General features: G+C 42.0%; 3 protein-coding genes across 5 annotated transcripts; 2 read left to right on the plus strand and 1 right to left on the minus strand.

Moving 5' to 3' along the window:
* Window positions 1–18: 18 nt before the first annotated feature.
* Window positions 19–3,967, minus strand: LOC6605120 (type 1 phosphatidylinositol 4,5-bisphosphate 4-phosphatase). 2 transcript variants are annotated; one of them, XM_032719326.1, is made up of 6 exons: window positions 3,874–3,967; window positions 3,297–3,554; window positions 1,666–1,847; window positions 1,391–1,600; window positions 1,170–1,334; window positions 19–1,091 (listed from the first exon to the last, which is right to left on the minus strand). In XM_032719326.1, exons 2-6 carry the CDS (start codon window positions 3,421–3,423, stop codon window positions 975–977), a joined length of 801 nt encoding a protein of 266 aa, XP_032575217.1. In that variant the 5' UTR covers window positions 3,424–3,554; window positions 3,874–3,967; the 3' UTR covers window positions 19–974. The 2 variants fall into 2 exon arrangements, with proteins under 2 accessions (XP_032575217.1, XP_002029961.1); XM_002029925.2 differs by lacking the exon at window positions 3,874–3,967 and having other exon boundaries at window positions 3,297–3,740.
* Window positions 3,968–3,977: 10 nt separating this feature from the next.
* Window positions 3,978–4,692, plus strand: LOC116801203. The gene has a single exon (XM_032719328.1). The coding sequence runs from the start codon at window positions 4,077–4,079 to the stop codon at window positions 4,512–4,514; it is 438 nt and encodes a 145-aa protein (XP_032575219.1). The 5' UTR covers window positions 3,978–4,076; the 3' UTR covers window positions 4,515–4,692.
* LOC6605121 (nuclear distribution protein nudE homolog) lies at window positions 4,593–8,288 on the plus strand. 2 transcript variants are annotated; one of them, XM_032719324.1, is made up of 7 exons: window positions 4,593–4,701; window positions 5,064–5,417; window positions 5,488–5,641; window positions 5,758–6,031; window positions 6,095–6,346; window positions 6,671–6,762; window positions 6,889–7,261. In XM_032719324.1, the coding sequence occupies exons 2-7, from the start codon at window positions 5,338–5,340 to the stop codon at window positions 7,159–7,161; spliced, it is 1,125 nt and encodes a 374-aa protein (XP_032575215.1). In that variant the 5' UTR covers window positions 4,593–4,701; window positions 5,064–5,337; the 3' UTR covers window positions 7,162–7,261. The 2 variants fall into 2 exon arrangements, with proteins under 2 accessions (XP_032575215.1, XP_032575216.1); XM_032719325.1 differs by lacking the exon at window positions 6,889–7,261 and adding an exon at window positions 7,484–8,288 and having other exon boundaries at window positions 4,597–4,701.
* Window positions 8,289–12,477: the final 4,189 nt, after the last annotated feature.

Below are 12,477 nucleotides of genomic sequence, written 5' to 3' on the forward strand. Positions count from 1 at the left end.
CCGAAAAGTCGATGGTGCTTGTGGTTTTATTTCTTTTTATTTACAGTGTATGTATGCTAATTTATGATGTACTAAATATAAATGTTGTTGTATATATATATATATATTTCAAAAGTAAACCGTTCCTTTTAATCATATATATATATGCAATTTCGCAGTTTAGCAGTTGCTGTCTAAATTGATTTTCTTTATATCTGCATGAGCGTTGCTTGTTCTCTGTTGTTCAAGAAGTGTTGCTTTGTTTATTTTCATTATAATTATGTATGTATGGTATCGTATATGCGCGTATGTATGTACCTTCATTAGCACTATTAGCATACCCTTCAAATTGTTTCTAACGCCAAGCAACAAAACGCTTTCCTCCGCTTTGGCGCGAACTGAGAAAAAGTGCATTGGTTAAATTCTAGGCAACACAAAACTGAAAAGCGTATCAACGAATACGTAATGTATACCGAATACCGAAATATCTTGCAGGACAGGCACGAACGGATAACAAATCGGACACTTAAACAACGAAACTGTACAATCTTTAAAATGGATCCTGACGATTCTAAAAATGAGATGCACTGTGGATTGATCGGTCGCTGGTCTAATAACTAATGACTGCCAACACAGATCGGGGGTTTCTCTTTTTTACTTTTAGCACTTGAATGGTAGCTGCACGGCGACCCTTGAAATATTCGCTTTTAGTATAGTGTTTAGTTAGTTACGGCCTTAATATCCTAATTATGCTTTTCAACGGGTAGACCTCTTTTCGTAAATTTAGCTAGGTTTGCTATTAGTTTTGCTCGAAACGAAGAATTTTTGTATGTAGCTGAATTGCTGGAGAAATGTTCATATGTTCCGTCTGCAAATTGGCTGCTTGTGTTTAGTTTTAAATTTAATATCAAAAGGAATGATATATATGAATAATATATATATATAAAAATAAAACAATGCACTTCCTTCCTTGCTACTGGCCCCGTGCGTTAGCTTTACATTGGCCCATCGATGGCGCTCACTTTAAGGCGGAAATAGTAGGCGGACCGGGCCAGCATGCAACCCGAAATCACGAACAGCGCCACGTAGAGGAAGTACATGCCACCGTGATCCTGGAGAAATGCAGGAGGAAACACATATGGGTTTAGAAAATCACATGCTTCAGCTTAATTTAAATTAAATTGGCTTACCGAAGCAATCGAGTATGTGCCGATGGTTACGCCGATGCCTGTGATGAGGAACACCAGCGCCACAATGGCGAACATCACGGCGCGGCTGTTGGCAAAGCGCGAGCCCACCGATGAGACCTTCCTGCAGTGTGGACACCGAGCCAAGGCGTTGTGATACGTGTTGAACTGTAAGAGCAAGTTTTACAAGACTCCTGCTGCTGTGATTTGGATTAATAACTCACCAAAAACGTGTCCGAACAGTGGCCACAAGTGACGCGGCACATGCCCGGCATGGTTGGCACGGGCGGGGTGACGGGACTTGGGGCCAGGTTGATGATCCTCTTGCAATTGGGCCTTGGACAAGCGATTCTCTGCGACGAGCTCTTGCAGATTAACAAACAGTTGCATGGGCAGCGAACATACTTCTTGCCGGCTGGAGCGTTCCGAATGGGCTGTTGATAGCCAAAAGCGTATTAAGTTACAATTAGATTCAAAGATTGTGCTTAGAATTACTCACAGTAGCCTCATTGCAGTGGGTGCACTTGACCACGTGCTGCTCCCGCTTCGTGGTGATGTCAATCATGTGTTGACATACCCGACAGGTGACCATCGGCACGCCTCCGGTGTTGGTGCTCTGCTGATACGGCGGCGGCAGCTCATCGGGTCCAATGCAAGGCACTGCCGTCGGTGCTCCATTGCCTAAAATTCCATTGCAAAGTATTATTAACTACTTATAATATGGTGTAGACCCATGCCCTTCAAAGGCGAGACCTTTGGTGTAGAATAAATACATCTCGCCAGCAGAGTTCCCTCAACCACACTGCTCATCTGGCGGAGATGGAGGGAGTGAGAACTGCATTTTCTGATAGTGTGCAGTGTGTGGCTCTGGGAAGCTGCGATAAACCAAATGGGTCAATGTTTTGGCTTTATGAATGCAGCTCTCCTGTCCCAGCATTAAACTAGTGCAGCTAGACCGCAGTTGTGGTTCTCGTCTCTCGATCAAAACAAGTTCGAACTTTGTGTAAGACGTTTTTAAATGAAATCAAGGCGTGTGGAAAAGACAAAGAGTGGCATAGCACACACTCTCCAGGAGGATTGTTTAATAAAAAGTCGATTAATTGCAAATAAAGTCATATTACTTTGCCTAAATGATATATAAAGAATACAGAATGAAAACCTATGCAAATCATTTAGAGATAATTCTTCATTATATATTGTTTCTATCATCGTTTCAAATCACATGATTATACAAATTAATTGGTAACATGGAAAGTCGTGAAGCCCTTGTAACTAAACTCTTATAGAGTATATTAATGATAGCTTTTTCCGAGCTGAAGATCAGGTTCCTTGGTAAACAATGGAACCACTGCTCATCGCAGACCCTCAATGCCTTCATTTTCGCCCTGTACTGCGATAAGGCAGCGAATGACATGATGACTCATGGACTTGGCTGCCCCCGCTTAACCACCACAGTACCAACACCTCCGAATCGATGCTGATTAAACAGCTGTGGGGAACGCTTTTTGTGCTGATTACGAGCGTCCTCCTAGCATAAACAATAACAAAGGCGGTGCAAAAATTTGGCCGATACCGGCGTCGAGTAACTAACTACAATCGATCTTCACATTTTTGGCAGCTCTTCACATAGTGAAAAATAGGAGTTCGTGATAAAATTACATATTTTTTCGGGGTGTACGTGGCCCATTTGATAATTAGGCCAATAAGAGAATTTTATATTAGGTTGCATTTTTTTGGTTAATACTGGGAAAAAAATCAAGCTCTATAATAATGGGACCTGTTAATTACAACTTAAATTTGTATAATTTTAAGATCAATTTAAAACATTTGTAACATATTGATCTGTAAAAATGGCAGATAATTTAGGATGACATTTGGGCGCCACATATCCTATAAGTTTTTCTTACTGTGCAGTCCCATCGCTCCCCCCGCACCACACCCCACAGGCATTTATGACTCAGTTGGGTGAAGTGTGAAAATGCCAAATGAGACGGCGAGCAGACAACTCGGAATCACGACTTTGGATGCGGATAAGTGGAGCGCCCGCACACTTGTTGGGTTTCCAATGGCCCGCCCGCCCGGCTGATTGGATGCGGGTTGAATGGCCGGCTTTACAATAACGATACGCACCGTCCTCGTTTGTGGCCACCGATGAGTTGCTGCCGGGATTATCGGCACCCTCGTCCACGGCGTCCACGGAATTGTAGCCATTGCCGTCTTCCTTGTTGATCAGGCTCTGTCGCTCTGGATCCGCCATTGTGGACTATCTTCCGATAAATGGATTATAATCTCTATATGCTGGAGCAATTCCCGTTAGGCTGCACTTCCAGTTGCCTTTGTTTTGTTGTTGCTGTTGCTGCGGGGCCTGCTGCAACGCGTTGATTTCAACTGGAAAATGATTGGGAAATCCAATAGTTTAGTTGCTGTGCCACATAATTTCGGACGCAACGAGTTCTTTGTTCACGATTGCCGCAGTAGTTTTGGTTTTTTTTCTTCGTTCGTCGCGGTTTTCACTCGCGTTGATTGAAACACATCCTCCCTTTTTTCCCTTTTCGGCATGCGCCGCAATTAATCAATTCGATGCTGCTGCATGTGCAACGCCCACGCGAGCTCGATTGCCGCACTCACACAGTTGACATTTGGTTATAATTCTGGCAATTGCGTTAATTGTTTAACAATTGCTGGCCATATTTGTGCTATATTTTACCTTATTTTTGTTGAAAATGCACTGCCGTCGCTGCGATCTGGCCACACTCTGACTGGCTGTCTGGCAACGATGTCCCGTTTGAGATGTTTCAGTTGCGGCCCTGCCATGGAGTTGCCACATCGGTGGTAAAGAACCAGAATTAGTTCAGCGAAAAACTGTTCTTTTTTGGAACCAAAACAATTCCGGCGCGGCTCATATCAAATATGTCTAAAATCACAAAAAACTCCAATAAAATTGACATTAAGGATTCTAGCAGCGGGGAAGATTCAAATAGTGGCGACAATAACACGTCCACAAGTTCCAGTGACTTTGAAACTAGCAGAAAACACAAACTACGTCGCAGATCCTGTCGAAATGTATCATATCATTATCATGCGCTGCCCATGCGCGTAGTTGGCGAAAATGCTGCAGCACTGGCACAAACTCCCAGCACCACTCGTGATTTAACATTAAGCTCAGCTCAAATAATTGAAGACAGTTCCGATTCTGAGTTTCATATTTCAAACGATACCAGCAACGATGAGCCGGCCAACAAATCGATAACGTTTACAGCACGTCCATTAGAGAAGTATGATTTAGAATATATAAGAAAATTTCGTAAGCGCAAAAAGAAGCCGAGTAAAACTTTGTATGTTGATTAAATTTCAAATAACAACTGTTGACCAGGGCTGGTAAAACCAAATGCCCAACAGTTAGCCAACACTGGCAACCCAAGCCAGGGTTGGCTAGTGCGTTTTTGGAGTAGTGGTAAATTTTTACGAGCATAACTATTTACACTGATTTTATGTAAATAAAACAAACAAAACGTAGCAAAATTAAGTGCAAAGTGTAAGTAGAACATGTGGGCGGTCGTGCAGCATAAAATTCTAGGTATAAACACTGGAATTCCATGAGAAAATCACCGATGATTTCATTTCCATACAATGCGTTGTTGTATGGGAAACTTCGTCGTAGCTATTTGTTGTTGTTGTTGCTGCTGCTGCTCATCACCATCATCCTCGTTGTTTTCGTTGTTGTTGCCGCAGCAGCTGCGTCACAAAAATGAGTTTAGTGCAATTTGATTTTATTTACATTTGATATGGACAAAACCGACTACCCATTTAGGGCATCGAACAGCAACAGCAACTACAAAAATCAGGGCAAACACCTGTTCCTAATTGATTTTTCACTTTTCTTCATTCGACTTCTAGTCTATTCACCACCCCCAACACACAAAACAACAAAAAAGCAAAACTTCGACTTGAACAACAACTGTGTTTTGGCATTTTAATCACAGCAATTAAAAATAAAGCAGCTAAAAAACACGAAAAATTACCTATGCAGGAATAGACCAACCGTAGTACCTAGTATTGTGTAGAAATTAAAAGTTAAATCACTTCGAACGAAATTTCAAAACCATTTTGACCACCGATTAGTACACAAAAACCGCAAAAAGGAGTCAGCAGCTAAGGAAAATTCGCAGAAATGGAGTCGACACCGATGTTCAATAGTGTGGAAGATGAGTGCAGATATTGGAAGGAACGATCTAAGCAGTACCACAAAGAGTAAGTGCCCAAATACCTGATACATTCTCTGAAATCAGCCATATAGCCTAGTTTTACCTTTCATTTTCAGATGGACAGACGTTAAACAGGAGTACGACGAGTTCGTGGAGCAGTCCCGCGAAATGGAAATAGAAATGGACGCAACTCTGGATCAGAAGCAGAGTATAATCAAAGATCTCACAGCCAAACTCACAATGTTTGAGCGGGAAAACGAGTCTCTAAAGGTGGCTATAAGCTAAGCCCGATTTACACAAACTGAGCTTAATTCTTAAACTCAGTTTGCGTAAATGTGGCTTTGAGCTCCTCACAAGATCATTCTTTACCACTATTCCATCCTCAGCTCAAGTTGGAATCGCATGGCATCGATATGTCAAACATGGAGAAGCAGCTGGAAACGGTGAAGAAGGATCGCGACACCATGAAGGTGTACCTGCGGCAGCTGGAGCAGAAAAACGACGATTTGGAGCGTGCCCATCGTATACTTAACGAAAGCATAGAGAATTTCGAGAAGATGCTGGATCAGGCCTACGAGAAGAACGCCCTCCTGGAGCTGGAAGTGGATGAAAAGGGTTTGCTGCAGGAAAAACTACAGCGATTAATGGATGAGACGAGAGGTGGATGATTCAAGACCAGACGTTCAGTACAAACTCAAAACTAATTTATCAAATCTATTGCAGATCTCAAGCAAGAGCTGAACGTCAAGTCACGCTTTACACCAGTGGTCAATGGAACGAGCATTCCCACGGCAAACGACACAAATACGGTCAACAGCTCGATGAACTCGTCCGCCTCGCTGCCAAATGGTATTGTGGCCAATGGCGAATTGGTAAAACACGACAATGCTGTCGCCACAAGAGCCACCAGCGTCAGCGCCCTCAATGGAAGTTTAGTTAATAGAAACGAATATAACCAGCAGCATTCGCTTAAGAGTAAGATACTGAGTTCCCTAAAGAAAACCAGACACGTGCTAAAACTGTCCAAGTCTAATCGCCAAACGTTCAAGCCATGCATTTAGCATTGTTTTTCCGTTTGTTTCTTTTTTACTTGTTTACCAAACAAATGTAGCCCGCTTAAGTTCCTCATAATTTGTAATTGTATTGTAAATTATTAAAATTAAGAGCCCAAATGTGACGAAAGAGTTTGCAACATTTCTTGTAGGCGATTTTTGTACGTTTTGTGTTTGCGTCTGTAGCTAGTAGTTGACCAACTAACCTCTCGACTAACATGCTGTGTATGTGTGCTTCCTCTTGCAGATCCCGAGAACCAAATCAATGGCAATTCCATGAACCCCAGCTCCCGCACAACGGCGCTCAACATTGTGGCCGACATGTTAAGAAAACTAAACGTAAGTCCCTCCACAAACTATAAGTCCAGCATGCCATCCTACCTCATCCATTGTCTCGTATGTACATATGTTCCTTGAACCCTTCACTCCCACCATCAGCTTATGTGTTTTTCCCTATGTTTTTAGTGGGACAAGGCACTGCTATGTCCCGAATGCGAAAAGTTTCGCTGCATTTGCGAGCGCCCGGCAAGTGTGCAGCCGCCGCCGCCATCGGCCAGCGAGTCAAGTCTCTTTCGCCGCGCCTTTGGCGGCAGCAGCAGCTCAGTGGCCACGAGTAGCGCCCAGTCCACGCCCGTCAGCGATTGCAGCTCCGCCGGAAGCCTCGGTGCGGGCTCAAACATTTTCAGGCGCTTCGCCGAGCGCATGCGAAACTCGCCGGACGCCAGCCTGCCGCTCTGACAATGCGCTCGGAACTATAAGGCTAATTTTAGTTGCCCTCCGCTTGCATTTATTAATTGCATTGGTTAATAAATACAAAACTTATTTGTACCTTATTTTATGTTCTTTGTTTTTGTTTGTTATATGCTACGCTAGTTTCAAAAGCCCAGTTTAGGAAAGGTACTTTAGAGTACTCACGATGACTTGCATTGCTGACTAAACTCTGCACTGGGCAAACCGTTGAAAATTAAAAAATACATTAATTTAAGTCCTTCTATAGTTCATTTTTCATATATTTCATTTACTGCTGCTTAATCCGCCCTCGCTTTGTGTATATTTCTAGGCGATGGAGACGAAACTGAAGACGTACCGCGAGAATGGTCAGCCCATGCCGCAGCGACATCGCTCCTCCCAGCAATCCACACATCCGGCGCTGGCCGGACTGCCTTGCCTCTCGCTGGATGCCGAGTAGTGAGGATTTCGCAGCTCAGCGTGATCCACAAACCCAAATCCGAAACCCAATCACCTAGGGCGGGATACTGTTCAGTTGGCTTTACGTTTACGTTACGTTACTTTAATGTTACTGTTCGCATTAATTAAGCTTCTGCTGCCTCTTTATTTATTTGAACTAAAATGACTTTGTATAAAACACTTGCGATATTATGAATTACACAACAGTTGATGTTGTTGTTTCGAGCCCAACATATATAACATGCCTTAGTACGAATTAAGTGTATACCTAAGCTAAGTACCCACTCGGTTCACTTTTGACTTGAATTGTTAACTCGAACGCAATTGTTTTGGCATACAATGTGTTTAGCGACTAAGTTCAAAGTTTATCAAACAGCAAAATAAGCGAAGAAGCTCTGTCCAAGTATTAAACTTCAAGCGGACAACCAATACTCGTAGCGTTTAGGAAAAAGACAAGATCTAACCCGTGAAAACAAAGAAATATCGAAACGATCATCTAGTTATATGGTAACTATCCCCAGAGCAATTTTCTGTTTATATTTACCAGCGAATATAAATTTGTAAAAATGCAAAATATTGCAAACTGTATAAAGCATAACAAAAACTCCAACGAACAGGCAAACAAATTATATATATATATGTATGAATAAAGAGCAAAGTAATTAGTTTAATAGAAACCATCCACAAGCACATCAATGTCAATGCCGTGTGTGTTGCAACTAATTAGTTCTAAATAATATTTGAGTTCATTACACAAGGTGAATGCTGCGTCAATTCCTATGCCAAGGCCGAATTTCCATTTCGAGAGCTTTTCGCAAGGGGAAACTTTCCCCGTTTTAGACCCATTTCATTGCGGATTTTCCCGGAGCTTTACCCCAACCAGGATGTTGAGCTAACTGAGTTGGTGTATGGAGTCGGCTGGTGGACGCACAGTGCTCCACGGTGGGTGAAGTAAACTGGATCTGATGCCGACCTTGCTGGCGAGAAGGTCCGTTGGCGGTAAGCTAATGAAAGTACTTCGGTTTTTATAAGTAAGCACCGGTTGGGTTAGCGTCGTCGAGTGCTTGGCATTAAGCGAGCCATGCTGGCTGCCTGGCTGGCTGGAGAACTCCTTCCCAGATGCCAAATCCGCCACAGCAAATGCAGCGAGGGAAAAGTGGGTGAAAAATGAAAATATGACACAAGCTTTTATCATACGCATAGCACTTACCAGGGCAAAAGGGACGGTTGCTGTTGCTCTTGTTTGCTGCTGAGTGCATTGTTTGCTCCCGTGGGCGGTATGGGCGGTCTAGGTGGTCGTCCAGGGGGCGTGGCATTGGCCATAAGCGGATTGGGAATGGCACAATGCAATTGCCGTTTGAAATAAAAGTGAGCAGACACAAAGCCAGTCCTGCATGAGTGCACCGAAAAACAATTCGGATGCATCATCGGTTTATTCGATTTAGTTCAACATGTAGCTAAGCAACTATTTATTTATTTATTTACCAATGGTAACTAACAATAAATATGGGAAAAAAGATAAATTGGTACTTAAGAGTACCATTTCACGTTATGAACATTTAATTTTTTAAGTTTTTAATGTTACGACGTTTTTTGATTAAGTATAAAATTCTAATATTTTTCTAAAAGTGAGTTGCTGACTGGGAACTGAAGGTTATTCTCTCCCTTTGTCGCCCCTTTTTTTCAAAAGTAATTTGAAGAATCTGCCCCGTTTTTTTGCGCCGAGCCTGTCGCCTGATGAAGTCCCGCGGGAGGGACGATCCCTGGCAGCTAATTAACTGGCCGCGGATGCCATTTGCCCAGGAGCACAAAGGCCAACAATCAGGACCTGGCCAACAGTCCCAATAAGCGGGTCAAGCGCAACAGCGAGCGAACCCGATTAACCCTCTGCAAAGCAAACAAACTCAATTGTTTCGGCATAAAAAACGAGCAAACAGCTCGTAAAAAACTGTATCAAAACACTGGCTTAAAGCGAAAGCTTTCGAAATGCCTCGAAAAAACAGGGTGTAAGGTCTGTTGGTCAAATTATCGAAGTCATTAAACGAATGGCTTAACTGAGTTCAGACTTTAAGTCGGTAACTGACAGAAAAGTGATTATTAAACACGTTTGAAGAGTTATTGGTCGTAATTTAATTAAAAAGAACTATTAGTTGAGTGGTTTACCCATTAAAAGGTAATTTATTCTAATCTGAAGCTTTGCGAAATATTATTTATATATTTATAATTCAGTTTTAGACATGACTGAACTGACTATAAAGCTTTTGCTTTATATTTTAAGTACATATATACTCTTGGATTTATATATATTAATATATACATACTTGAACAATACTCAGCCATCTTTAACGATGTGATTTGCATTTTTCCAGTAAACATAATTTCCCAAAAAAAAAAACAAACAGGAAACCGAAAATTCAAATTCCTACTGTATCATTATCTACTAATTCCGTTTCGCATGAAATTTTTGGCTACCAACGAATTCTACTTCCGGCGGCACCCTCTAAAATTTTGCGATGGCGGCCCAAAGGTTTACGGCATTTATGGTCTTTAAATATTTAAAATACGCGACGCGTCGTCGTAATGTAGGCACGGAAACGAGTACACAAACGGAAATAATGATGAGGTGTGTATGCCTTTGTTTTTGCTGCTTTGTAGATGCCCGAGGGTCCTGAAAGCCAGGACTATCCACTTCGCATATCCGTATATTCCCGGCGCCCAGCCTAAACATCAAACAAAATCGATATGTGGGCGGTGTGTATGATTTTTGGCATCAACAAGCAACAAGCAGGGCACACAGGACACCACACACACACACACACATACACTTTAGCTGGCCGGGGGGCCGTTTACAGGTTTGGTCCTTGCTTTGTTTGAGCGCCGCAGGACGCTCATTTTTCGTAATGAGTTTGTCTATGGGCGGGGAGGATGGGCCAACACCAAACCTGAACTGGCTGCAGCAGGACCAACTACTGGAACCGAATCTGTCGGCCCAAAACCCTGAAAAGTATTTCCCTTTTTTTTGGGTTAAAAATGGTTGGTCGACATCACTTGGGGAAAGCATATTTGTTTACTGGACAGCTGCAGCTTACAAAGGTTTTGATCCCAAAACTGCGGTGTTCAATTGCTATCTTTTGACTTGAAAGAGTCAAGTAATATTAAATTTTCTGCATTGTTACTATTATTTGAACAGTTTTGTAGTTCTTTATAATTAGTTTCTTATGAGCTCTTAATTGAAATACATGCCTTGATATACAGTTTTCCAGCATAATGTTTTCTTATTTATTATATATAAGTAACATATAAGTAAAGCTGCCACTTCATTTCACAACTTTGTATTAAAGCCTAGTTTATTTTTATGCTATTTTCATCACTCTCATTTGTCGATTTCCTAGGTGTATAAAATATACTTTATTTAATCTGCGATGACTGCGTAAAAGCTTTCTGCCCTGGCAAACGAATCAAAAGTCCTGGATTTATTGGTGAGGGTATAAAAAACGCAACAGTTCGCCTGATGCGAGAAATCCTTAAGCACACACCAATACAGAAGCGGAAAGGGAAGCGCGTTCGCACAGGGGAAAATCGTCCTGGGGGTCGTGTATGCTAGTGTTAGTGCGTGCTTGTGCGTGTGTGTGAGCTTGTTAGGAGTTGCGCTGTTGTCTGCCATCTTCATTTCCTGTGGCTACCTTCCGGTAGCATTTGCTATAAATAATTTGGTCTCGATTTGAAGTGTGAGCCGTGATAATGAAATCCCCTTGATTGGGGCATATAGATGGGTGTATGGATACACATATGGATGGAACTGCAGCAGATGATCAATCAGGCGGACTGCGCTTTTAATTAGCACGCCCACATCCCCGGCTCCTTTTGACCGCAGCTGAAGTGGTGGTGCTCATTAGCTCACATTTAGAGATTTAATTTAATTGCATCGAATTGGATTCGCTTGACCTTTGCTTTTGGCCAACTGGATGAATGGATGGTGGAGGAGTAGGATGTCCTCGTGTGCACAAGTGTCCTACTGCAATTAGATTAATTGACTTTCTGCTACCTCACCTTCGCTTTATACACACATACATACGTACGTATGCACATATATGGATTTTATGTTGCGCTCAATGAATTGCCGTCAGTGGCCTTATAAAAATTGCCTGCGAAATGGGCCAGAACCCATGTGTAAACTGTTTTTTATGACACCGTCGAGATGCTCACCTTTGTGCTGTTTAGTGAATGCCAAATGGCCTTGGCCATTGTCTGCTTTTCCCATCCTGATTTACAACCCAGACACACACACGCACTCATACCCATGAACATGGCCGAATATGACATTCGCATGTGTCCACAAATCTCCGTGGACCATTTTTACAACCTGATCCCGGTCTCGACAGGATTCCTAATGGAAGTGGCGCAAGTAAATCATGCAAATATATATCATATCAACTGAACAATGGGGCCTGACAATCAATGGGTCATCTCGTTAGACAGATATTCAAGGCAAGAACATTAGTCAGCTTATCCATTGCAAATAAAATCAAACACTTTATGCATAGATGAACTTACTATTAATATATGATGATATGATATGAGAGAAAAAACCAACCGCTTTGGGTAATAAATGTATTTAAGGCAAGTACTATTCACGGATGTAAATATGTAACTGCGCATACGATCTTAAACTACAAAACACAAATAAAAAGAAAATGTTGTATTAATCATGTATGTATTTCACGTTATTTTCGATAGCTTAACAAATACTTCCTTACTATATTTACAAAACTTCATTAAGCAAAACTGTAACAAAAATTTGTGCATCAAGTTATCTATATAATTTTTTAAATTCCCGTTTGCGAAATGCGAGTTGCACAATATCAA

This window comes from Drosophila sechellia, chromosome 3L, assembly GCF_004382195.2.
Source record: "Drosophila sechellia strain sech25 chromosome 3L, ASM438219v1, whole genome shotgun sequence".
NCBI lineage: Eukaryota > Metazoa > Arthropoda > Insecta > Diptera > Drosophilidae > Drosophila > Drosophila sechellia.

Coding starts and splice junctions, on each gene's coding strand:
- LOC6605121 (XM_032719324.1), top strand. CDS start 5,338: ATGGAGTCGACACCGATGTTCAATAGTGTGGAAGATGAGTGCAGATAT. Junction 5,642..5,757: donor GGGAAAACGAGTCTCTAAAG/GTGGCTATAAGC, acceptor TTCCATCCTCAG/CTCAAGTTGGAATCGCATGG. Junction 6,347..6,670: donor CCAGCAGCATTCGCTTAAGA/GTAAGATACTGA, acceptor TTCCTCTTGCAG/ATCCCGAGAACCAAATCAAT.
- LOC116801203 (XM_032719328.1), top strand. CDS start 4,077: ATGTCTAAAATCACAAAAAACTCCAATAAAATTGACATTAAGGATTCT.
- LOC6605120 (XM_032719326.1), bottom strand. CDS start 3,423: ATGGCGGATCCAGAGCGACAGAGCCTGATCAACAAGGAAGACGGCAAT. Junction 1,601..1,665: donor CCCACTGCAATGAGGCTACT/GTGAGTAATTCT, acceptor GGCTATCAACAG/CCCATTCGGAACGCTCCAGC. Junction 1,092..1,169: donor GCACATACTCGATTGCTTCG/GTAAGCCAATTT, acceptor GCATTTCTCCAG/GATCACGGTGGCATGTACTT.